Source organism: Apodemus sylvaticus, chromosome X (genome assembly GCF_947179515.1).
Source record: "Apodemus sylvaticus chromosome X, mApoSyl1.1, whole genome shotgun sequence".
In the NCBI taxonomy this organism is placed as follows: Eukaryota; Metazoa; Chordata; class Mammalia; order Rodentia; family Muridae; genus Apodemus; species Apodemus sylvaticus.
Genome location: NC_067495.1, coordinates 11,355,517 through 11,381,279, shown reverse-complemented (window position 1 = coordinate 11,381,279; position 25,763 = coordinate 11,355,517). Strand labels below are relative to the sequence as shown.

General features: G+C 39.2%; 1 protein-coding gene across 2 annotated transcripts in view; it reads left to right on the top strand.

The window, feature by feature from the left end:
* Lancl3 (LanC like family member 3) overlaps nucleotides 1-25,487 on the top strand; it is a 149,563-nt gene extending 124,076 nt beyond the window's left edge. The window contains exons 2-5 of one of the 2 annotated variants that reach the window (XM_052171219.1): nucleotides 7,401-7,524; nucleotides 10,576-10,773; nucleotides 17,369-17,576; nucleotides 25,328-25,487. In XM_052171219.1, coding sequence (XP_052027179.1) covers nucleotides 7,401-7,524; nucleotides 10,576-10,773; nucleotides 17,369-17,576; nucleotides 25,328-25,487 — 690 coding nt within the window. Of the gene's footprint in view, nucleotides 1-7,400; nucleotides 7,525-10,575; nucleotides 10,774-17,368; nucleotides 17,577-19,232; nucleotides 19,276-25,327 lie in introns of those variants that run through there. The other variant, XM_052171220.1, reaches the window with a different exon arrangement.
* Nucleotides 25,488-25,763: the final 276 nt, after the last annotated feature.

Genomic DNA, 25,763 nt, shown 5'->3' with positions numbered 1-25,763 from the left:
GTCTCATCATTGTACCACGAATATGGTGCCAACGTTGATTATCAAGCCCCAAATTTCCCAATTCCTAGTCCAGTGCACTGTCTGCTGTGTTATTTTTAAAGATTTATTTATTTATGCATGGAGTATTTATGCACTATTTGCTTATGTGCCTGAACGACAGAAGAGAACATTCTGCAGAAGAGGGCATCAGACTCCATTACAGATGGTTGTGAGCCACCATGTGGTTGCTGGGATTTGAACTCAGGACCTCTGGAAGAGCAGTCAGTGCTCTTAACCACTGAGCCATCTCTCCAGCCTCCTGTCTGCTGTGTTTTGTTTCTTTATTAACTTCTGACAAGTGGTATCCTGCTAGCAGGCTGGGGAACACTGGATAGTGCTTGGAGGACCTCTAGTTGGACCCAGCATATCTATTTATGCTTACATCAGTGTCTCTTTTCTATTCATGTTTGTCTCATACTAAAAGCTGCTTCTCCATACCTATCAACCTATTGGTTATCTTCCATTTAACATTTCTCCTTTCCCTCCTCTTCTTTTTTAAAGTCTTATCTTTATATGTTTTATAGTAATGGCAATACTTTCCAACATTAACCTTTTGTAATCATTTGGAGAACTTAAACAATATACACATGCTGGAATGCTCTACCTAGGGACTATGATGCTGTTAGTTTGGCCTTAAGTCAGGGCATCAAGAATTTAAAAGACCAGACAGTGGTGGCACATGCCTTGAATCCCAGCACTAGGGACACAGAGACAGGCAGATCTCTGCATTCAAGGCTGGCCTGGTCTACAGAGTGAGTTCCAGTGCACTCAGAGCCACACAGAGAAACCTTGTCTCAAACCAAAACCAAAACCAAACCAAACCAAAACCCAGAATTAAAAAAGAAACAACAATTTTTTTCAAATTTCCCCCAGTGATGACACTGTACAAACCATATTCTAACAATCACATTTGTGTAGGAGCCTCAAGATTACCTGAGGAGATAGGTGTGGTAAGTGTCTTGATCCCCTTTCCTTTCAGACTCTGAGTCACCTACCTAGTGACACTGGATCCTGACTGGGTGACCCCTGAGACATCAAAGTCAGCAGTCCACAAAAATGAAGTCAAACCTGTTTTTCTTTGCTGGCTTCCAGTATTTTACTGGTTCTTGTTTCTTGCTAGGAGAAAGGAATAGAGACAACAGTGAAATGGTATTGGACCAAATGTTTACAACTGGAATTCCCTAGTGAGCTCCTTTAATGACTGGAGAATAATCATTGTTCTAGCAACCTGCCTCTCATTCCTCATTGCCCAGCATAATAATAGTCAGAGAGCATCAGGAAAACCAGATGGAAGGAACTTGCTCATTCTGCACCAGCACACACGCCCCATTTGGAGGCTAATTAAGAAAATAACAAACCTGACCACCCTGGCTAAGAGAGCTCCCTACTGGGGTTTGTAACTTTGGACATTTTTTTCCTGCATGCAGCATATTGATAGACAATGCTTCATTATTGTGTCCTCTTTCTGGGTAATCAAATGATTGTATAACATGCTTAGCACTCTCTCTTGCTTTCCTTACTGTTTTTTTTTTTTTGATAGTTCCTTTATTCTAGTTTTTCACCTTTGCTAAGAGAAATTCTTTACAATAAAACTGGCCTCTGTGCTCCCATCATCCTTTGAGACTTCAGATGTGTTCCAGAGGCCACAGCACCAACCTCAGCATCATTGGGTGATTGTTAGAAATGGAGAACCCCTGCCTTACCCTAGACCTAAGAGATGTCGAATCTTCATATCTATCAAGAACTTCAGGTTGAGTTTTGTATACATTGCTGCTCTGAGTTTCTGTCTTCTCATTACCCTCTATAAATATCCACTCGCTAAAGAGAATTCATGTAAGGCCTGGACTTTCAAAGTGACCCAGAGAACCCCAAGTGGACTACAGCCCTAGAGACAGCAAAAGTGCAAATCCGACCACATGTGAATATTGTTCTTATAGAAAATCTCAACATTTTAAATTGACATTGTTTAGATTAATAATATTTAAAAGTTTACAATGGGAAATAGGATGCTATTCTGTTCTTCCCTGATATTCATTGGAAACACAGAATTGTCTTGTTATCTGCCGTGTAGACATGCCATATTGATATTTCTGTTACTGGTACCATACCCTGAAACAAGAGATAAATCTTTGAAGCTGCCGTGTTCCTGAGTACCAGGAAGGAAGGAATACACATCCTAACTCCTTATGATTAGGAGAGGGCAGAGGTAGGGGCAGGGACAGTGGCAGGGGCAGAGGAAGAGGCAGGGGCAGGGGCAGAGGAAGGCGCAGAGGCAGAGGCAGAGGAAGGCACAGAGACAGGGGCAGGGGCAGGGGCAGGGGCAGAGGCAGAGGCAGAGGCAGGGGCAGAGGCAGAGGCAGAGGCAGGGGCAGAGGAAGGCACAGAGGCAGAAGCAATTGCCTAGTATCAGGGACTTTTAGGAGTAGTGGAGACTATCTTACTTCAAAGCTTGTGCTTCTCAGGCCTTACTGCGAGTGCCTGCTACCTGGGATCTTGTGAAAAATCAGTTTCTGGGGAAAAAAAAATCAGTTTCTGATGGTATGGCTTTTTGACTGGAGTCTGGGAATCTGCATTTCTAAAGGTTCTTAGATGAAGGCAAGACTTCTGATCTGTGGACCACACATTGAGGAGCAGATAGATTAAAGTGACCCTTTGGCAGTGTCCAAGGGCAGTGCAAGACTGAAGTCTCTCTTGTGTGTGTGTCTTACATTCAGACGTCATTCTTGTTTTGTCTGAGTGGATTTACACTGATTGGCAGCAGAGTTGATATGCTTACTTAGAGGACGGAGATGTGAATAAAAAGACTTTGCATTATGTCCGTGCTGTTCCATTTAGGGTTGCTGGCATGGGGGTGGGGGGGATGGGAGTGGGGTGGGGACAACAAGCCTGAGACCTTTTAAAGGAACTCAAGCCGGGAGCATGTGTGTGCTGGATGAAAACATGGCAGGACACCCTTAAGGAGATTTCCTTAAATTGTCAGAAAATACAAGCTATGGGGACCAGCCACATTTCTGTAACTTTCTTTGCACATCATTGTTCCTGCTGGCAAACCTTCCCCAGCTCCTTTCAGTCTCACTTCCGGTGGCTTACGCACACAGTCTTTTCTCTCGTAGCTCCTTCCTGTTTCCACCGTGTCTCAGCTTGTGCATGGGCCCATGTCTACCACCTGACGTGCTGTCAGCAGCAGCTGTGATTGCTGACAGCTTCACTTCTTTTACAATATGCGTTTCAAATTGTCGAGAAGAGGAATCTGATAGCCTGGGATGCCTTGCCATGCTGATAAACCTAGGATTTTGCTGCTGTTATCTGGAAATCCAATTACTGCTGAGGGGTGGGGGGATAGGCCAGTGATATTTGATGCCCAAAGAGATAGAGCCAGCAAAGATTGCTATTTCATAGGGGCTGCGTGCCAGGGCAGAGTCTGTGGTGTGGGGCAAGCATCTTGCAGCCTAATCCATTTGATTTGTTTCCTTAATGAAGGTCATTTCTGCACGGACGTGGTTCAGTCATAGCCTTCAGGCAGGGCCCAGAAACATACCATTTGTTTTATCCCTTTCATCTCTGCATACTCAGAGGCCAGCCTAATATAAATATTACAGGGTCAGTGAAGTGAATCACTTAACTAATGAAACTGTTTAAAGCAAACCACCACAGACCTGCTTCTGCATCTTTGCCATGTCTTTATTTTAAGGCAGCGTAGGCAAAGGGAGTTGAAAAAAAAAGGCCTAATTAATCCAAAGTACCAACACAGCCTTAGGCCCTCCGTGTTAAGAAGACAGGAGAAGGCATCAGGCTTGTTTTAGGAAATAGCTGATGGAGAGGCAGCTTCCTGTCACTTTCCCTCAACCCAGGGTGTCTGAGTGTACCCTGAGGGTATCTCCTCAGCTGAGCAAGTTTGCCTTCCTGAGTGTTTCAAAGAGGAAATGAAGGGATGTTTAACAGATGCATAGAGAGAACCAGACCCAGACCTTACCCTAAAGACTCACCCCTTCTTTTGTTCTCTACTGTTGGTTCAGGGGGGAAAGAGGGGGCACATTCGTTGTCAGTATTCTTTCCCGCATGCAGACCTTTAAGGAGAACTATTTTCAGTTTTTATTTGCCAATCAATAAACTCAAGGGTAGGTCTTGTCTGTTCACAGAGATAAAGAACTGTGTGCGTAACCACTCTCTATCCAGCTGAACAAGCACCGGGGTTCTCTTTGTTTTTCACAGTGTTTCTGTGAGATAAGAAGAAACCGCCCAGACATGATGCATGACCTGGCAAGGTTTTGAAAGAATATTTTATACATTCATTCCCTATTTTGAACTGTGGGAGGAAGAGAATGGGGGAGGGGCAGCATACCCAGGACAAGCTGATTTCTCCCTCTGGCTGCAAAACCAAGAGGACACTATGAATACATGTTTAATGGAGGAGAGAAAGACAGTTTTCTGTTATGAATATGAAAAGCAAATAGGAAAAATTGTAGTAATTTAGTAATTCACCTGAGTGCAGCCGTGAAAATTCAGTGGTCATTTTCTACCATGGGAAAAAAAATTGTCTGTCATGTGGACTCAGAATCAATACAGAGAAGACATGTAGATAGGCAAGAAGCAAAATGTGTTCCTAGGAAAACAGGATGGACAGAACTGGGATAGAATGCCATTAGGTACAAACCCTCCAAGGATCTTATGAGGATGGAGGGGCTGACTTTAGATTAATGATGTGAGACTTGCTTTCAATCTCCTCCATCTCTTCCTCCCAGTTCCCCACCTCTCTTCCCGCCCATATCCACCCCTCCTCTGTTTTCCTTCAGAAAGGAACAGACCTCCCAGGGATATCATCTGAACACAGCATAACAAGTTGCAATAGGACTAGGCTGTCAGGAGTTCCAGAAGAATACCAAACTATTACAAACCATAACCTAGCAAAGACCTATATGGGCTCTGTGATTACTGCTTTAGTCTCCGTGAGCTCCTATGAACACCAATTAGTTGATCTCTGTGAGTTTGAGGCCGGCCTGGTCTACAGAGCTAGTTTTAGGACAGCCAGGAATGCACAGAAGAAACCATGTCTTGAACCCCTCCCCAGAGGAAATATGATGCAACCTTTAAACAATAAGATTCAGTGTAAAATCAGTTGCTCCAACTAAAGAGCAGAGAATGTTTCCATACGGCAGATGAATAGGGGTGAGCTACATCTTGCAGAAGTTTAGAGTTGGCAAGTCATTTAGGAGAAATATGCTAAATGTTAAGGAAAGACCTGAGTGTGAGTGGATGTAGCAGTGGCGATCCACGTAGGAAGATGGGATTTTCATCAGTAGGATTAAAAGAGGGATGCCATCAGGAGACAAAGACAGGCAGCCAATAAAAGGGAAATTGAAGTTGAAAGCCATGATGTAATTGTTTCTGAGAAAGTGGAACTGAGTCGAGTAAAATCTCAGTGAGGCTGAAGAGCAGCAGGCCATCATCCATGTTTCTTCCCACCGCTAGGTTCATGAGCTTTACTTCCTGTCTGTGTCAACAGATAGCACATCCCCTATAGGAGGGCAAAGTGCATCCCATGCTCTCCAGAATTTCCCCCTGATATCCAGGGAAGGCCTTACTAGAAGAGTAACTCAATAAACGTTAGCTGGTAAATTAATGAATAGACAGTTTACTTTTCCCCCCTTAAATGTGTTTTGAACTGGGGTAATCTTGAACTTGAGATTCCCATGCCTCAGAGTCCCAAGTGCTTGAATTATAGGATGTGTGCCACACTCAACAACACTTTTTCTCTTAAAGTAATTAGTTTTCTTTCTTTCTTTCTTTTATTTATTTATTTATTTATTTATTTATTTATTTATTTTTGGTTTTTTGGATTTGGTTTTTTTTCGAGACAGGGTTTCTCTGTATAGCCCTGGCTGTCCTGGAACTCACTCTGTAGACCAGGCTGGCCTCAAACTCAGAATTCCACCTGCCTCTGCCTCCCAGAGTGCTGGGATTACAGGTGTGCACCACCACCGGCCGGCGTAATTAGTTTTCTAAATAAGTCTTCCATTTGACAAACCGAGAAACTGGATTGTATTTTTCTTTCCTAATATTGGGCAAAACAGAGGAAAGTTATATCTCTAATCATCAGCGTATTATTTGAAGTATAATTGGTCTAATTACAGATATAAAGAAATGAGATGTGTATGCCTTAGGAGAGAGTCCAAAAATCAGTGAGCATTTTTTTCTGATCCTATTTCATTCAATCAGGCTGGGCTGTAGCTACCTTTTTTTCCAGGTCAACCTAACCAGTTCTTTTCTATTCATATCTGCCATTTGAGAAGCTTGGTGTCCCCGGAGCAAATACTATGTCAATACTGTTCACTGTCTCAGTGCCAGCACCTACAGTAAGCTTGTGTGGAGCGAAGTGCAGGCTTAAGGAATGATCACAGAGAGAGGGCAAAGAGGGAGAAGGGGGTTAAGGGAGGGAGGACTCTGCATTTTATACTTCAAGTAGAACGTGCTTATCTGTTACCAAAGCTCCCTCTTCCCCCAACCTCAATATCTGTGTTTGGCACCAAGGATCCAAAATGATGAAATGTCACAATCTTTGCTGTCACAGGTCTGATAGTCTAGCACAGTCCAGGACTAAGACAACAGGAGGGCAAGGATTTCATCCTAACAGGAAGCCTAGTGATAGGGGATACAAACTAAAGGTAACATCCAGTTGGCCCTTGACAACCAGACGAGATTCTTAAGAAACTCCCCAATCCTTTGGAGGCTTGAGAACCTTTTAATCTTTCTCCCCAATCCTGAAACTGATTATGGACAGTTAGAACAAAATGGGGAAGACTCCAAGTCCTTGCATTTCAACCTTTTCCTATTCAGAATCCTTCTGATGTTTAAGTGATTTTTTTTTTCTCTTGGCACCAATGGACTTTGCTTTCATTCTGGGAATGCAGGTGTCTGCTTTGGATTTGTCGTGCAGTAGTTTGTTGTGGAAATGTGACTTTATAAGCACAGCCTAACCACCTCAAACTCAAGGCCTGCTGTCTGGGCCAGATCTGCAGCATATATTGTATCAGGACCAGTGGCTTTGTTAACACAACCCATCAGCCTCGCCATTTGTTCTTTCCTGAGCAAATGCTTGTCCCAGTGACAGAGATTAATGATAGAACAGCAGTATGGAAGGCTTGGCATTTTATAACAACTTATCACAGCAAAGGTGCCTGTTTCAAGTGTTCTGAAGAGGGCAGATAAACTCAAATTAAAAGAAGGAGAAGCAGTGGCAAAATAAAGTTTTCTACACATAGGAGAGGATTGTGACAATATACTGTTGGCCTTTGTAATGTTTGAGGGAACAGAGATAAAGGTCGTGCTTTGACTTTGGCTTCTTGGTTTCTTTCTTCATTCAGGTATTGACCCCAACACAAATTAAAGCAATATGCCAGGCAATTCTGGACTCCGGGAAGCAGTATGCGTTGAAGAAGAGAAAACCATTCCCCCTAATGTATTCTTACTATGGAACAGAATACCTGGGTGAGTGGCACTCCAGGCTGGAGAGAGTCTCTAATGGTAACACTGAGTAAAGAACAAGTGCTTTTAGTTTGGCCAAAGGCCATCATTGTTCAGGAACAAGAATGACTTTAACACACTCGAAAACAAAAATTGAGATATAATTTAATATCATGTTATAACCCTAAGGACAGATATGTAAGTATTTTAATAATTATGTTTACTAAAGACTAAAACCTTTATTTATTTAGTTGAGATAGAACTCTGAGTACATTGCCTAAGATATCAGATATCCTGCCTCAGCCTTCTGCAGACTCTAGGCATGTATCACCAAACAAAGCTTACTTAGCTTTGTTGACACATGGTGAACAGTTGTCACCCTGATTCTAAGTAATGCTTTTATATAGGGGAATAAGATTAATCCACTAAGGCTTTAGTGACAGCAGATTTCGAACAGGCAACTGAACTACAATGAATAATTTTGAGCTCTGATTCATGTAAGAAAAAAACAGAAAGGAAAAGGGAGTTTCTCCCAGTTTGCATCCTTACACCCCCCCCCCCCCAGCAAGATTCGTCAGGCACTCTGCAAGCCACACTTAAACTGTTGTCTCTTTCCTCTAGGTTCTGTTTAGTGTAGTTTGTCACACACAAAACAACCTCTTCCATTTAAACCATTTATTTGTTTCTTTGTGCCTAGACCATTTCACTTCTCACAAGCCCTTTATTTGCTTTTAAATATGCTGTCTTTAAAACTCTGTGCACAAGGGTATACTTTCTGTGTCTTGGGGAAAAGGGTGTAGATACCTATCTTGAGAATCATTGACATGTTTCAGGTATGTTTCCCTGAAGCAAATCGGGTGAGATCATGGCATCAGGCTCACACTGTTAATGAAGTTCTCACTCTATTATGTTATCCTCTGGGACTCACTTGTACAACCGCCCTGTCAGGTTTTGTGTACATTCAGGATGAGGACTCTTTCCTTTAGCTTTGTGATCCTTGGACCTTTGCCACAGAGCCCGCATTTAATGAGGGTACCCAAAGGACGCAGTGAATGGCTAATGAGCGACATTGAGTTTTCTCAAAGGAATTTTTGCATTTTTTCCTAAGTCTTTGAAGGACCAGACCCTGAAACAGGATTTGAATACAAAGATTCATTGGAAATGGATCCCTCGAAAGCATTGATGGAGAAGGGGGTGGAGAAATGAGACAAGGGAGAGGAAGAATTTAATTTACTGCTAAATCACGAGCAGTTGTGGGTAACAGATGCTCTGCATTAGACTTTTGAATCGCTTTTACAGAATGCCTACTGTAACAACAGAAGGGCAGAAAGACTTTAAGACTGTTTTTGGCTCATAGTTTATAGGGTCAATTCTGTTGTCACTTGGCTGCATTTATTCCGGGCCCATAATAAGGAAGAACATTCTGGTAGCAGAAGCATATAAACATGTGTCAGAGGTTACTCCTCTCCTAAGAGTCAGAGGGAGAGAAAGGCCTCAAACATACTTACATTTGACTCATTTACTCCAGATAGGCCCCACATTCTAAAGTTTCCTTAATTTCCCCCAAATAACACCACTTACTGAAGAACAATCATCCACTGTATACTCTGATAGGAAATGCTTCATTTTCAGACTGGAACAGACTCAGTCCCACTGGGGATTCTTAGAGGCCATATGGGACATGCCTCAGAATTGTCTTACCCAAAGGCTGAGGAGGTTCTCGTATTTATCTATGCATTCTCTACTCTATTGGCTGGATGTTCCATGGAGTATTAATTCTGCCTTGTCTCTGTGTATTAAGCATGTTCTTGTGGCCAGAGAAAAACTTCATCCAGCAAAAGAATATATATATATATATATATATACATATGTGTGTGTGTGTGTGTGTGTGTGTGTGTGGTGTGTGTGTGTGTGTGTGTGTGTGTGTGTGTGTGTGTGTGTGTGTGGTACAAAGCATGGAACATAGGTACAAAGTATTTCAGGATGCTAGCAATATCTTTAAAGTTCTTTTATTAATAGTTGTTTTTTTTTAAAAGACAAATTAACATCCTGGCCATTGATATACATATTACAAACCTAATTTCTGATAAATGTAGAAATACTTTCCTGAAAACTCAAGCTGACTTCTAAGACTAAATAGTGTGCATCATATATAGTCTAAGTTGTCTATGTCATGTAATATATAAATATTGACATGAATGTTGTTTGTTCGTATAAATAATGACGAACTAATAAAGGAATTGGCCTAAAGGACTATAAGGCTCAAAAATCCAGATCTAAAAACGTCAGTGTTGTAAGTTCCAGGCTGGGTTCCATGGAGAGAATGATTTCTTAGTGGTTTTGTTCCACTCAGGCCTTTGCCTCGTAGATGAGGGCTGCCTACAACTGGCCCTGGGAATCTTCTTTAATTAGTCTGCAGGTTCAACCCTCATTGTCTCCACAAGCACTCAAAAAGACATACCTAGAAACAATGTTTAACAAAATCTCTTAGCAACATCTTGCCCATTTAGGTTGCCACATACACTCACTCATCATGCTCCATGCTCAGAGTACAGATCTGTTACAGAGCACTCCACTGTTTGTTCTGATAGTTGTTTTTTTTTCCAAATATGGCCCACATTCTGAACTGAATGGAGAGGTCTTCAAGAGTATGTGCAAACTCATACTCACCTTCGTATCTCCATGGTGATATAATGTCCAAAACAGAAGTGATAATCTATTGAAAGCTTACAGCTTTGTTTAGTGATTGTGGCCTATGTGATGTGATTTCAGTTCTAAATATAAGTCTGTTGCATGACATAAAGGCAGCAGAGAACAATGTACAAATGAATGACTGTAACTATGTTACAATAAAACTTTATTTACAAAAGTAGTCAGTGATCCAGATTTGGGCTGCACACTGTATTTGGCTAGTGATTTAGGTTTATTTGTTTGTTTGCAACTCAATTGTTATATTGTATGTGCTTTCAAGTAATGTTTTAACTAAAAAAAAAAATCTCATGGTTTTCTTTTCACTAAATCAAACCATGACTTCCCTTGTTGGATAGATAAATAATGCTTTCTTCATCCACACAGGGGCAGCTCATGGCCTGTCGTCCATTCTCCAGATGCTCCTTTCTTACCAAGAGCATCTCAAACCTTCAGATCGGGAGCTGGTGTGGCAGAGCGTGGACTTCCTCATGGAACAGGAACAGAATTGCAACTGGCCACCAGAGCTTGGAGAGACCATCGAGAGAGAGAATGAACTTGTCCACTGGTGCCACGGTGCTCCAGGTCTCCCACACACTGTTGCTTGAAAATAGGGCCTTTCATCCAGCTTACACAAGGGGGGGGGGTCATCGTTCTAATATTTGAGGTCAGAGCTATCAGGTTGAAATTTGGGCAAACTAATTACACAAAGGGGGGGTTTCATTGTTCTAATATTTGAGGTCATAGCTGTCAGGTTGAAATCTGGGAAAACTAAAAATCACTCCATCTTTAGGGTACTTCTGAAAAGGATCCCATAGGTTGAAAAAGTACATCTCTTTATCCATAATATAAACAAGCATTCCCTTAAAAGGTAATGTGAATTGCATATGTACCCTTTTAGGGTATCTGAGTGGCAAGACTGGGAGATTAGTATTCTTGGAATACTGGGCTTGATTCCCGCAAAAAGAATGGGTAGCCCCATACTCAAAAGAAAAAAGAAATGGGTAGAAATTATTTTAATAGTATATAGTTCATTATTATGTCAATAGGATACTAATTAAAAAATAGAGATGGCTGGGCTAGAGACAAAGTGTTGTTGGTAGAGCACTTACCTGTGACAAAGAAGTACCTGTGTTCAATCCAGAGCATTGAAAAAATGGTAGTACACATTCTTTAAAATATTGAAATGTTTAAGATTCAGCGTTGATTTTACACTTACATAAAATGCTAATAAAGTTCTACATTTCGGGGCTGGTGAGATGGCTCAACTGTTAAGAGCACTGACTGCTCTTCCAAAGGTCCTGAGTTCAAATTCCAGCAACCATATGTTGACTCACAACCATCCATAATGAGGTCTGATGCCCTCTTCTGGAGTGTCTGAAGACAGCTACAGTGTGCTTACATATAATAATAAATAAATCTTTGGGCTGGAATGAGCAAGGCCGGAGTGAGCAGATGTCCTGAGTTCAATCCCCAGCAACCATATGATGGCTCACAACCATCTGTACAGCCACAGTGAACTCATGTACATAAAATAAATAAATCTTAAAAAAATCTACATTTCAAAGTCTTTTTCAATAAAAAGAAGGTGTTCATCTGCAGCCTGATCATTTTATATGGTGGCCCCTGGTCTAGTAGCATGACAGCTTGTAAATTTCTAATCTCAGGCCCTATCACAGCCCATGAATAACAATGTGTATTTAATCAGTACCCTTATGAAATTTGTGTGAACCTTTAAGTATGAGATGCAACATTTTGAAATTCGTGATCAGTTAACTCTTTCCAGTAATAACTAACCAATTTTCTAAAGAAATGAAAATCTGTCCCCAGTGAATTATGAAATTTTGCCTTAAAACTTAGACTCTATTAACGACCTCTCCTTAGCCTACCTTTTCCAAATACCATTACACTGCCAACTAGTCCTTTGGAGACGGAATAATTTAAAGGAAGTTAAAACAAATTCAGTTAATTGAGAAAGAGATTGAAATATCAAATACCGCAGCTATTAAATTTGTTCTTTGACAATTCCATGTGTATATAATGGTTTATAATTACTTTCACCTTCCAGAGTTTTTGATTATGTATTAGTTCAGTTTTGCAAGGCTGCTTCAAAGCAAAGAGCATAATTTTAGATTACATTTGATTTATCTTTGCCTTGTTGCCTGACTTTTATTGCCTCCCTTCTACCTTTAATTAATGTTCTTTAATCAAACTAGAGTTCTGTTTTAGCCTTGATATAGTTTGAAGTGATGAATAATACAAGTAACTGTCTATTGCAATATTTTCTCTGCCTGCCACATTTAACTAAGGAGGCAATGGCAAATTGTATTTATGAAAGTACCAGGACATAGGACATCACGTTCAGGCTAACTGCTGCCAGGTATAATTTGTGCTCATTACTTCTTGCTTTGACCTTTTTGGGGGGGAAAACAGCACTTATTTACTGTCCTAGAAATGATGTTTCTTGTTATGCTCAATAATTCTATTTCCTGTTCTTCTTAATCATTCTTGGTGATGGTCTTTGGATATTCTCCAAGCATCTCAGCATCCTTGAATTTTGGAGCTGTTCTAAATTAAATGTAGATTATTTTAAAAGGACTCAGTGTGCTAGTAAAAACCCTTACAGAGTACAAAGATAATCTACTAAAATGAGTAGGCAAGCCTATTTTTGATATAGGTGTTTAAATGGTGGTTATTCTATCCTCTCTGTTATACTTTGACACCAGAACTTAGGATTCATGACATTGGAGACTTCTTTTAGCTTTTAGCATTCATGCTAAGTGTTTTGAGAAGAGTAGCATAAAAACATTGCTTCAAAACAAAAACCATTAAGTCCATGTAATCACTGAAATACCAAAACAAAACAAAGCCAGACGATGATGAAACGAGGCCCATTATCTCTGCTAATGCCAGCCCTAATCTAAGAGTGATTATAAAACTGGTAATTGCAGGTCAAAGACAATCAAGTTCTTGCTGAAGTTTACTACAGTAAAATTTCCCCCAAATTCAATAGGAAATGGGCTAGAATAATAATTGTGTTTGTTTGAGAAAAAATATCTTGAGAAATAGACTTATGACCAACCCAGATGGTTTGGGATGACAGGTTATTCCTGTGATTGAAACTTGGAGACAATGCTGAACCTCACTAATGCTATCTTATCTATGCCTTGGTTCCGACATGTGCCCAAATTATTATGTGTGAAATGTATTACTTGTTTTTGCATATAGCTTAACAGTTCTGGGTTCTAAGTGTAGCTCTATCACCAACCAGCTAAGCGACCTTGAGAAAAGTCACTTTAAAAAAAATCTGAAATGAGCTCAGTATTTTTGTCACTGTTAACACATTTTTACACCTGGACCTTTGCCATTCCCAAGGGAGATATATCAGATGTTTTTAGAAACACCCACATTTATAAATACCTTTCGTGACATACAGCTTTTTCTCAGTAAACACAAGTCTTGCAGGAAGCCATATGTGATCCCTTCATAACCTTGAGCACTCTGAAATACAGGAGAGAAGTCATTTGCAAAATCATTTAAACAAATGCAGTGGCTAAAATAACCTTACTGAGTGCATCCGGTTACTCAGGTAACACTGACAGCAGGCTTCCTTTACTCTGTCTGAAACACAGGTGTGAGCAGTTTTAACAGTTCAGTCCACAAAGGCTCTTGGGTAGGTGACTTTGAATAAAGAAGTGGAGCTTTTGAAGTGCAGGTCTGAAACTAAGTTTTGTAATGACTCAGCAAAATTCCACCTCCTAGCATGAGCTAGGGCGCTGATGCTCCAGTGTGTTGTGAGAGGGTATTCTGCCTGCCACAAGACTCTGGAGACCCCACATTTCAATGACTTAGTCTCCCAAACTATCTTTATTAAATTATAATTAAATACAATTTAAAAATAGAATTAAAACATAATATAAATGAAAATAAAATTATAATAAAATTAAAATTTTTATTAAATTACCATTGAATTTCCTGCCTGTATTTGGCAAAGTCATATACTGTCACTGACTTGTGTTCATATCTTTGAATGCTAACTAGTGATCCCAGGAAAATATTCCCATCATTGTCAAAGAAACCTGACATCCTTCACCCTTAAGAGTCAGAAACCTTAGGATTGTTTCTTTTAGGCCAGAGAAGGAGCTAATAAATTTAGAACATTTTCAAGGTCCCTACACATGCACTACTCTGTGATCCCAGGTTTCAAGAAGAGGACTTTTTACTTTGGCCAGAACCTTAGGATCTATATCTTGTCTGGGACTACTGGCTTGGTTATAGCAGTTAAACCATCTCGGTCTATTTTCTACATCTCTGCTCTGCTTCCAGTGACAGCTCCTGCTAAATGAGGTATCACAGGGTCAATGGGCATTTTGGGGACTATTTGGTGGCAAAACACTACATCACAGATGAGGAGAAAGAGACAAATATGATAAAGTCCCTGCCCTTTGGTGGTGTGCCTTATAGTAGTGCAGGCAGATGTGGAAACAGATGGTTTTAATTTGGTTATGTATAGGTGTTACATTATATATACTGTGAGATAGGATCCAAGAAGAGAGATTTCTCATGCTGCCTCCAGATTCCGTGAAGGCTTCCTAAGAAAGAGATTCCTGGGTTAAGTTGTGCCAAGAGAAACAGGAGGCTTCTTCCAAGAATAACACGGGCACTGAGAGTATGAAAGCACTGCAGATAGTTGGTTTTACTAAAGTGAAAAGCTTCAGTCAGAAAATGAAGAGGCTAGCAAACACAGCAAGGTGTTGATCATGAAGGGCTTTCTGTGTCATGTTAAGGCACCTGTATAACAGCAAGCCCCTTAGCTTTCCTTGGCAGAAACACTTCTCACTTAACTATTTTCTGAGTGTCTGGAAGCAGAGCATAGTCTCAGGGGAACCTAGTAAGCTACAGAGTTGTAGGACAGAGAAACTAAGAAAAACCAGAAAAATGTGGCTTTCAATTTATTGTGATACCGAGGGATGCTGATAGGCACAAGATACACCAAAAATCTGGTTCTGTCTTCAGGCAAGAGAGCAGGCTGTTTGTATCCATCTATGATAGTAAACTTTGGAGGGTTGAGTACATGCTACTGCTTTGTTTGCCTGTGGGGAAATCTCCAAGGATTGGAATCCAGGAGGTTTGTTAGCAGCCAGCTAACAAGAACCCAGATGTTTCATACTTGCTGATAAGATAGAGAGCCAAGCCAGGTACCCCACTGGTTTCTGCTCATACTCCAGCACTCGGTTAGATAATGACATTGCCATAGGCCATTCCTTCCAGTACGTGTGTAAGGCATGGACCCTCCTGTGTGTTCCCATAGCTCTGTTTGTATATACATAGCCAGATTAAACTCTAAAAGCCATTAAAGATTTTGAAATCATCATCTGTCTTATAGTTCATGCTCAGTTGGCATATAAACAGCTACCAGGTCCTATGAAATTGCTCTTTGACAAGTTTTATTTCCATCCATTTGCCAACAAAACCAGCTCAGAGATAGTCTGCCTTTCTTTGGGTCTTTTCTAACAATACCATGCAGGGGGAAATCACATTGTTATGCAAAAATCAAAGCCAACCAATTCATAATAAAGAGACTTCTAGTACTTCCTTATTACCCATACTATACAGTCTAAAATACCTAACAGAAGCTAGCATACCAGCTATAATCTAAACTCATTCTTCTACCCTACTGACACCATGGGTAGAATGCTTCTACACTGATCCTGCGGTTCAGTCTTCAGGTCTCTGGGCCTTGTAGCCTCTGTGATCTTGCTCCCTAATATGCTTTCCTTGCCTCATCTTGGACCTGGAGTTTCTTCTGCAGTTTACAAACTGCAGAAAATCCCTCAGGACAACTCCACTTTGTCTGATCTCTCTCATTTCACTGACAGTATAACTCATCACATGTCCCAGCAGCAGCATGAACACATGCCTTATTTTCTATTAGTCACAGTGTCTACCCGAAGGGCATATGCCATCATTAGCATTTATTTTAGAGTCATCAGTGCCAGGACTAGCTATGCAATTTGGAAGACCTCGTACAAAAAAAAAAAAAAAAAAAAAAAAAAAAAGAACCAATTTAAGAGAACTATTAAGAATCTCAAGAGAGTAACAGGAGAAAGCGAGCATGGGACCCTTTGAGGGTCAAGCTCCTTTGCCCTTGACACTTAGCTTGTATTATGGCTGCACAAAAATGCTTCTCTAGCAAGCTGTATATAAATACCTTGTTCAAAGCAACAGAGGGCAGAGAGAATCTTAGTGGGTGAGCTCATCAAGATACCTACTCCATTGAAAGCCTTTGCTCCCATTTTTAATAGAATTTTTGGAGAGATCTGAACATGAATCCTAGTACAAGCATCCAGCACTCAGTGAGATTCCTAGCCCTTCTGTGCTTTCTACATAGGAGGGAAGTAAGTAGGTGATGCAGGAGGAGCAGCAGCATCCCCGGATTGCTAATCTCTTACCGCGAGCATCCAGATTTAGCAACTTGGAGAAGATAATTTCAATGAGTAGTTGTCACTTCTCGTGCTTCTGCTCTGGCTTCTGTAGTAGGCAATCACGTTGTTGGCAAGTTTTGAAGGAATGTTTCTTTTCATGGAACCCTGACCATGGGCAGGGCTCACTTCAAAGCTACAATGGACCTCTTATTGAGGTTGTTTGATGTTTTTGCACTATTAATCTTGGAAAGACTCCTGGTTTTGCTCTTAAGGAAAAGGGTATTGTTATAAATATGTAAACATTGCAAATTCTGAACTTCCATGGGGTAATTAGTAAACTGTGTGAATGGCGTTGAAACAGCCCTATGTGTAAAATGTTTACCAGCATGTATGCATTATTGAATATTAAGTAATTTTTTTTAAAAAAAACAGTGGATCATATTAGTTGATGCACTTCAGTTAAAATGTTTATCTTTCTCCAGAAGTCAACTCCATGATAGAATTAAACTAATCACACAGGAAAAAAAAAAAACATATGTTCACGGAGAACATTGTATATCTAGTCTTGCATAGTGCCTAGAAGCCCACTTATTGGAAAGGTAACTAGGAATGTAAAAACAAAAGAAAATAGAAGGAAATGCAGTGTTTCAGGACACAGTTTAGACACTGTGGAGATCCATTTGGTATCCACTTTGAGAAACTGCATCTTAGTAAATCCTGAAAGTCACCTCTTATGTCTTTGATGTTTTTTACAGGAATTGCTTATCTGTTTGCCAAAGCTTATCTCATTTCCAAGAAACCACAGTACCTGGACACGTGCATCCGGTGTGGAGAGCTAACATGGCAGAAAGGCCTGTTAAAGAAGGGGCCAGGAATTTGCCACGGTGTAGCTGGCAGTGCCTATGTCTTCCTTCTTCTGTACCGTCTTACCGGAAACTCGAAATACATCTATCGTGCCCAAAGGTCAGCCATTTTCATGTGCACATTCTTAGAAATCTTTTTCTTTCATTAATTTGAGACAAGATCTCACTTATCCTAGGCTGGTGTCAAATTCATTACATAGTGAGCAATGGCCTTGAATTTCTGATCCTTCTTACTTGCATCTCCTAAATTCTAGGATTACAGGTGCACACCTCCACAGCGTTTTATGTGGTGCTAGGGATTAAGATCCGAGCTTCTCATGTGCTAGGCAAGTACTCTACCCACAAAGCTATGTTCTGAGTCCTAGTTTTGAAGTCTTAATCTAATTAATTTTCTAAGTGGGTAATACTGTCACCTGATTTCAAATGTGTAAAAAATGGAACACAGTGACCAGGCCCTGCAGGTCTAGGTTTGTCTTCCCAAGGATAGTCTCTGTAAAAATATCAAGCATATGGGAATATATATAATATAATATATATTATATATATAATTTTATCATTCTTAGACAAGTGCGAGTGACTTATCTTGAAGATCATGCTATATTAATGCATAAAGGGCCTCTTCTATCATTCTTCTTAAACATTCTTATTCAAATAATATTTTGCTCCATTTGTTTCTAATATTTTAATTATAAATAATTATACCCCTTATGGTTGGATTATCATTTAATGCCTTGTATTTAGGAGGTAAGTAGGCTATGGAAGGGGCAGAGTTGCCCTGATTACCCAGTCGCTTTCACTATGAGCATCCAGACCTTGCAACTTGGGGGGAATAATTTCTATTAGGAGTTGTCATTTCTTTGTGTCTGCCCTTGGTTCTGTAATGGACACTACCTTTGCTAACAAGTAAATTCCTAGAAGTGGACTATATATATATATATATATATATATATATATATATATATATCCTTTAGCTCAAATATATGTATATACAAGCCCGCTCAGTCAACAGGTTCTCCAGTGCAGGAGTGAGGATTGAAAAGAAAAAAGCCGATTAGACAACATTATAACATGATCTCAGTCAATTCCAAGACTGAGGGCAGGTTTAATTTTTTCCAACCCACTTTTATACCATTTTAATTACATGCAAGTACAAAGGGTAATAGTAGTACAATGAGGAACAAGCAAAACAGTAAACACTAAATAGTCATGGCAATAAGCAAAGTCCTGCAATTACTCCACAGTGACAGTTGTTTCCAAGGGTGTGTAAGAATTACCAAAATACCTGAGCCCACCTCTTTGTCCAAGCCCAAAACGTTGCCTGAAGCCTGTTTCTTCCGTTCCACCCTAAGATTAAAATTCTTGCCTTAGCCTATTTACCTATTATAGCCTAATGTCAGATTCCTGCCTGAACTTAACTTCCCTATCCTGCCTTAATGTCAGATTCCTGCTTGAGCTTACTTCCTTGACATTGCCTAATGTCAGATTCCTGCCTGAAGCCTGTTTCCTTGTCCTTAACTCTGTCCTGGCTCCTGCCAGCCAGCACAACACCCCAATAAGGCTCTCTCTCTCTCTCTCTCTCTCTCTCTCTCTCTCTCTCTCTCTCTCTCTCTCCCTCTCTCTCTCTCTCTCTCTGTCTGTCTGTTTGTCTCTCTCCCCCCACAAGTATATGTATATGTATACATATATATGCATATGTATATATATATTATATATATTTTTCTAATTTGGAATAATAATGCTAAATGAATCTCTGTAGTTTATTCCCTGAAGCCCTAATAAAGATGGAAAATCAGATGTAGAAGAGACAGCATTGTTTTGAATAGAAATCACCCCATACTGCTTCTCTGTATACACTGTGCCAGAAAGACTATGAATGGACTATAAATAATCTGGTGGACAACTGAGCAGCGTGAAGTCAGTATTCCCTTTGAGGACACTTGAAAGCTGTCCATGGAAATTGTCACAAGAGGTCTGGAGTTTTCTTTGTGGTACTTAGGTCTTTTAACCTAGGAGACTTCTCACCATCTTCCACCCATCTGCTTTGATTCCCTTGTCTCTGAGTTGTTACTTGGTAGAGCCCAAATAGTCCTCCACTATGTTTGTGAGAATTTCCTTTAAATATGCACAGAATCATATTGGCTATGTGAGCATAACTAGTCATGTAACTTCCTCATTTGCAACATATGGGAAATAATGTTCACTTCTCAGGGCTATTGGCCGGTTTAAATAAGTTAACACATGGAAATAGTTTTTTTTTTTTTTTTCTCAACTACTCGCCCTCATTTAATTTTCAACTTAAACTTTAGGACCTATTTGTCAGCTTTAAAAACAGTCCTATGAGATTTGGTTGGAATTTCACGGCATTACAGGTTATTTCCAAGAGAATTATTAAAATAACAAGGTTTCCCATTCAAGATCATGGTATACCTTTCCATTGATTTACATTTTTAGAATGTCACTTGGCCGATTCTTGATTTTATAAAAAGTATCTTTATAATTCTTGTTAGCATTAAATTTTTTGTTTTATTTTCAAGTTTATTATAAATGATTTTTTTCTTAAGGCGTCATATTGCAGGCTATTTATTACTGCTCTTTATTAAAATTGAAAAGACATAAATATTAATTCAGTTTATCATCAGTTTCAATTTTTCATGTAACTCTGCATTGTACCTTGTAAGTAAGTTTTCATAAATACTGTCATCATAGACTTCATAGAAATTACCGATTCCATTCTTGTCCTACCAGTTCTCTATTTAATTCCATTGGATTTTCTAGATATACATGCACATTATGTGCAACTAATTATGACTGCAACTTCCTTGTTCACGGGCAGTTATACTCTTTCTAGTTTTCTGTTGCACGAGTTCCCTATAACAGTGCATCACCATAACAACCTTTAATAATAGGTGGGGAAAAAAACATCATTGCTTTTATGCTGATTACACTAGGAACCTTCTATTTCACCATGATCCTTTATATTTACTTCTGATAATGTCTATCATGTTAGAACAGTCATACCATGCTTGAGGTGATCCATTAGCTTTCAACCATGACTGAAGGTAAAGGCCAAAGTCTGCCCTTTGATTCAGAAGTCCTACAGCCCCTAGGCTCCCTTTACCTTTGATTTCATCTCCTATTCTCTTTCTTGTTGCTCTTTCCACCATGTTGAAGTTCTTGTGATTCCTTTAGTATGCCATATATGGTAGACCACAAGCACTTTTAAGTTTTGGTTTTCTCCATTTATAATTTTCAATTTCTACCTATGTCTCCTTATACCCTAGCATGACTACATTTAGCTCCTGGGCCCCTCTACCTATAATGTTCACATTGTCTATATATTTCCTAGATTGTTAAATGTTTAAATGACCCAGAAAGGTCTTCCAGACATGACATATCTAGTATTCAGTGTTAAAAAATAAAGTATAAAATATCTTTGATATTTGCCTATATGCTCTGAAGAGACTATACTGGCTAGCACTTGTGAGTCTTCTATTTGCTTTGTGTAATGATGCAGGCACATAATTGTAGCTACTTAAGAGGCTTATGTGGGAGGATTATACACTTGAAACCTTCCTGTGTTACAAAAGGGAAGACAAAGCTAACTTGGGCAACTAATGAGACCCTGTCTGCAAACAGTACAATTGACACGTGGTAATATGACTCAGTGGTACAGTGCCTGCTTAGCACACACATGACACAGCTCTCTAACATGTTGCACTGAAATCTAACTTGTTGTTTTCCAAAGGAATCAAAAGAAAGTCATTAGGGCATAATCTAGGATAATGGGTTTCATCCCTTGGCCAAGTTATATCAGAGGTCCTTGTGCCCTAAAACATATATTTGGAAAGATTGGGTGAACCTCTATGTTGCCTGGCATGCTGATCTGAGTGTTCAGAGCTGTAATTATAACATTTTCAATTCCAGAGCTCTTTATAAAATGTAAACTTCTCACTCACAGGTAGAAGATTATAAGCTAAAGGTAATATTTCAGTATTGTTTTGGCATTGAATTTTATTGCTCTGAGTAGTGAACTTTACAACTCATTATATTTCAAAGTTAAAGATGATACAAATTGGAGAGGCTTTCAGTTATAGGAAGAGCAATGTTTAATAAAAAATATGTACCTCTCCAGAAGAAACATTATTTGGTCATCATAGATTGCTCTTTTAGCATGCATTTAGGAAATTATGGCTATAGAAAATAATCTGGGAATCTTCTATTTCTATTTTTTCTAGCAATTCTATTTCCATAAAACCAACTAGTTCGTTGCATTTTGATTTCTTTTCAATAGATCATTTTATCTGTTAGTGGCCCACAATCTCAGCCAATGGCTCACCCTAACATGTAGGTCACTTTAGATGGCTTTCTGGTGGTCATCCACGGTCAGAGGGTTTTTCAGTTGTTGATACATTTGCCATAGTGCTCCAGCACCACATTGCTGTGATGCCTGTGATTTTCCATATATGTGATGGTCTTCCAAGTGCTCTTTGTAGTTGTCAAGAGACATTAGCATTTTCCCCTTTTCTTGTTTGTTCTTTCAAGAAAATGTTCTTGGTTTTGTTCATTAGTTTTATTTAGTTTTCTCTTTTGCTTCCTAGTTCATTAATTTCAGCTCTGGTTTCCCAATATTCCTTTCTATTGTAACTTTTAGATGATTTCAAAGTTAGCATATGAAATAATGGGTTTCATAATAACATATTCATGCACACATATATACCATTATATCTTTTTCTAATTCACTACTCCTGTGCTGTCCTCAAATGTGCCCAGTCTCCATGGCTAGCAGGTTTCCTTCCTTCTTTTGTGTTGTTGTCTAGATCTTAAAATGTGTAAATAGATAGCCTCTCATTATCAATTATTAATAATTTATAAATGATGACTTTTTCTAGCTCAGGTTATTAAAAATAGAACTATTAGATTTTTTCATGCATTTTTTCATCCGATGTATTTTTTATTTACATTTCAAAATGATTTCCCGTTTTCTGCCCACCCCCCACTCCCTGAAAGTCACATAAGCCCCCTTCCCTCCCCCCCTGTTCTCCCACCCACCCCTTCCCACTTCCCTGTTCTGGTTTTGCCCTATACTGCTCCACTGAGCCTTTCCAGAACAAGGGGCCACTCCTCTGTTCTTCTTGTACCTCATTTGATGTGTGGATTATGTTTTGGGTATTCCAGTTTTCTAGGCTAATATCCACTTATCAGTGAGTGCATACCATGATTGATCTTTTGAGGCTGGGTTACCTCACTTCGGATGATGTTCTCCAGCTCCATCCATTTGTCTAAGAATTTCATGAATTCATTGTTTCTAATGGCTGAATAGTACTATTAGGTTTTTTATATGTACTGTAGCCAGTATTGTCCATTCTTTTTGCCTCTGTAATTACTATTCAGACTTCTATTTTGACTGAGAATTGTTTAAAAAATTACTTGGTTAAGCTGGTCGGTGGTGGCACACGCCTGTAATCCCAGCACTCTGGGAGGCAGAGGCAGGCAGATTTCTGAGTTCGAGGCCAGCCTGGTCTACAGAGTGAGTTCCAGGACAGCCAGGGCTATACAGAGAAACCCCCTGTCTCGAAAAACCAAAAACCAACCAACCAAACAAACAAACAAAAAAAAAACAAAACCAACAACAAAATCCAAAAAAACAAAAAAAAAATTTGGTTAATTTATTTTGGAGAACATTGGGTACAGTTTTGAAACAATAACTTTCACTTTTACTATTGACAAAATGAATTATTTTACTAATTTTTTACTATTTATTTTTACTATTATTTTACTATTTATTTACTATTTTTAAAAAAACGAACAATGCTATTCAGTGCTTAGAAATTAATTTTAAAAGCACAGAAACTGTTCATTGTATTATTTATAGATAAAAAAGTGCAGGAAACCATGGCTTTAGCGATATGTTTTCTTTTACAGTGTAGTGGACTGGTTTCTGTTTTACAGATATGCTGTCAAAATACATTTACACATTAAGTAAAAATGTAGCTTTCATTTGTTCAGTGCTTACTAGTTTGTAACATATAACATAAAATCAAATACCGCAACTCAAAGCTCTTTATCTTTAAGGGTTTTACGTCTGGATTTTGTGAGTAAGTTCAAACTGGATTATAACTATTTCATGTTATAATCTTTAAATGCTGAGTGTACATAAGAGTTCACAGAAGTTTATCAACAGCCACACATTTACAGTTGGTGGAAGTATTCTCATCTTCAAGTATTTATGGTGCAGATTGTGCAAAATATAGTTTATATCCTTCGATACTTAACAATGTCAGTACTTATTAAGCCACTACTAAATAGTGCTATTTATCATGCTAACAAAGGATGCATGCAACTATACCACATGTTTAGTTTAGTTTTAATTTTTTTTTAACTAGTACTGGGCTTGTAGCTCAATAATAGAGCATGCTCAAGGTCCTGGCTTTAATGCCCAACATCTAAAAAAGACAAAAACAAAACAAAAACAAACAAAACAAACAAGCAACAACAACAAATTCACTAACTGTGCTTTCTTTAGTTGAATTCTTTTAGAATTCCACATATTACATTTTAGATGCGTTTGAGGACAATTTTTTTTTTTTTTTGGTTTTTTGAGGCAAGGTTTCTCTGTGTAGCCCTGACTATCCTGGAACTCACTGTGTAGACCAGGCTGGCCCAAACTCAGAAATCTGCCCGCCTCTGCCTCCCAGTGCTGGGATTAGAGACATGCACCACCACTGCCCAGCTTGAGGACAATTATGATATGTCCAGACTGCCAAATAAGTCATCACATTCAAAAGATGCATGGTCCCCAAAGTCATTTCACAATTCCTATTTATCACATAATTATAATACTGAATTGATTATTAAAACACCTTATTTTGGGGCCTGTTTAAAAGTATAAAATCTTATTTAAATAGTTGCACATTCAAGAAAGCAACTGATAGATCATCAGTGACAAATGGGATTGCAATTTATTTCCTGCCTATGTATTTAGGCTGCCTGCAATAATTTCAAGTGCACCACAAAAGATTAAGTAAGTAATTACTCTTTATAGAACCCCTGTGTGGCAGCAGTAATCAAAATTTATGACAGTACCAACTCTTGGGTAGACAGCAGTGTCAGAATTGGTGATTGGTTTGTTGCTGATAAAAAAGGAATAAAATCAGTTAAAAAAACAATGACACAGGCAAGAGCCCTTGAAAGGCTATAAAATGTTTTTCTTTGAGCTTGTGGAGGTCAGAGGTCAGTATTTTAAAAGTAGTTGTTTTAACAATAATGCCACATACTTGACTTTGCTGTTTGTCGTCATCATATGAAAAGCTACTTGCATTCTCCCACTCATCTTAGTCCTTTATTTCAGAGCAGATTGTGGAAAACCCTGCATATCTATTTTCAGCCTCTGCTGTCTGTCACATATAAATGAAACCTAGTTCAGTAGCAATATGTCTCCAGAAAGAGAGTATATTTAGATTTTTTTTAAAAGGGACAGTGCTGTATCAATTTGCTTCAGTTCCAGATAAATCAAAGTAGGATGATTTATGCAGACTTTTTTTTTACTTTTAATTATTGGACTGTGGAAGGAATATAATTCCAGAAAATACCAATGTGCTTTGATTTGCAACTTCTAAAAATAGATTTGTTTGCCAACAAAACCTGTTGCAAAATACAAACACTTATATAACTGACCTTTTTTTTTTCCTCCAGAGAATGGTGTTTTCTTAATGATAAGTAATGATATAATTCTGGTAAGAAAACGATGCTGAAACGTTTAACTTCACAAAAGAAGGACAGCGTCCTGTGGCTAGTTATATGGACGCATTAGTATTGAGACCGTTCACATTTTCTTCTTCTTCTTCTTCTCAGGTTTGCTCAGTTCTTATTCACTGAAGAATTCAAAGCTGGTTCACGGGTCCTTGAAAGCATATACAGCTTGTTTGAAGGCTTCTCTGGGACCGTTTGCTTTCTCATTGATTTGCTACAGCCCAATCAGGCGGAATTTCCTCTCTTTAGCGTCTTTGTTTAAAAGGTTCCATCTCCCCTTGCAGTCGGTGGAAGTCCCCTGAGATTTCCTGAGCCTCCTCTAGGCAGTTCTCCTCGTAATCCACATCCACTGGTCTCCCGACCATAAGCCTTCCCATTGCTGCCAGATGGAACAGATGAAGACAGCGTGATACCAGACTGCAGAGAGAGCCTGCCAAACCAAGATGCCGAAACTCTTCTAAAAACCACCGATGATTTAACATTTCAGGGGAGAGATGTCCAACCCAAGATCAGAGAGAAAAGGGGAAAAACATTAAAT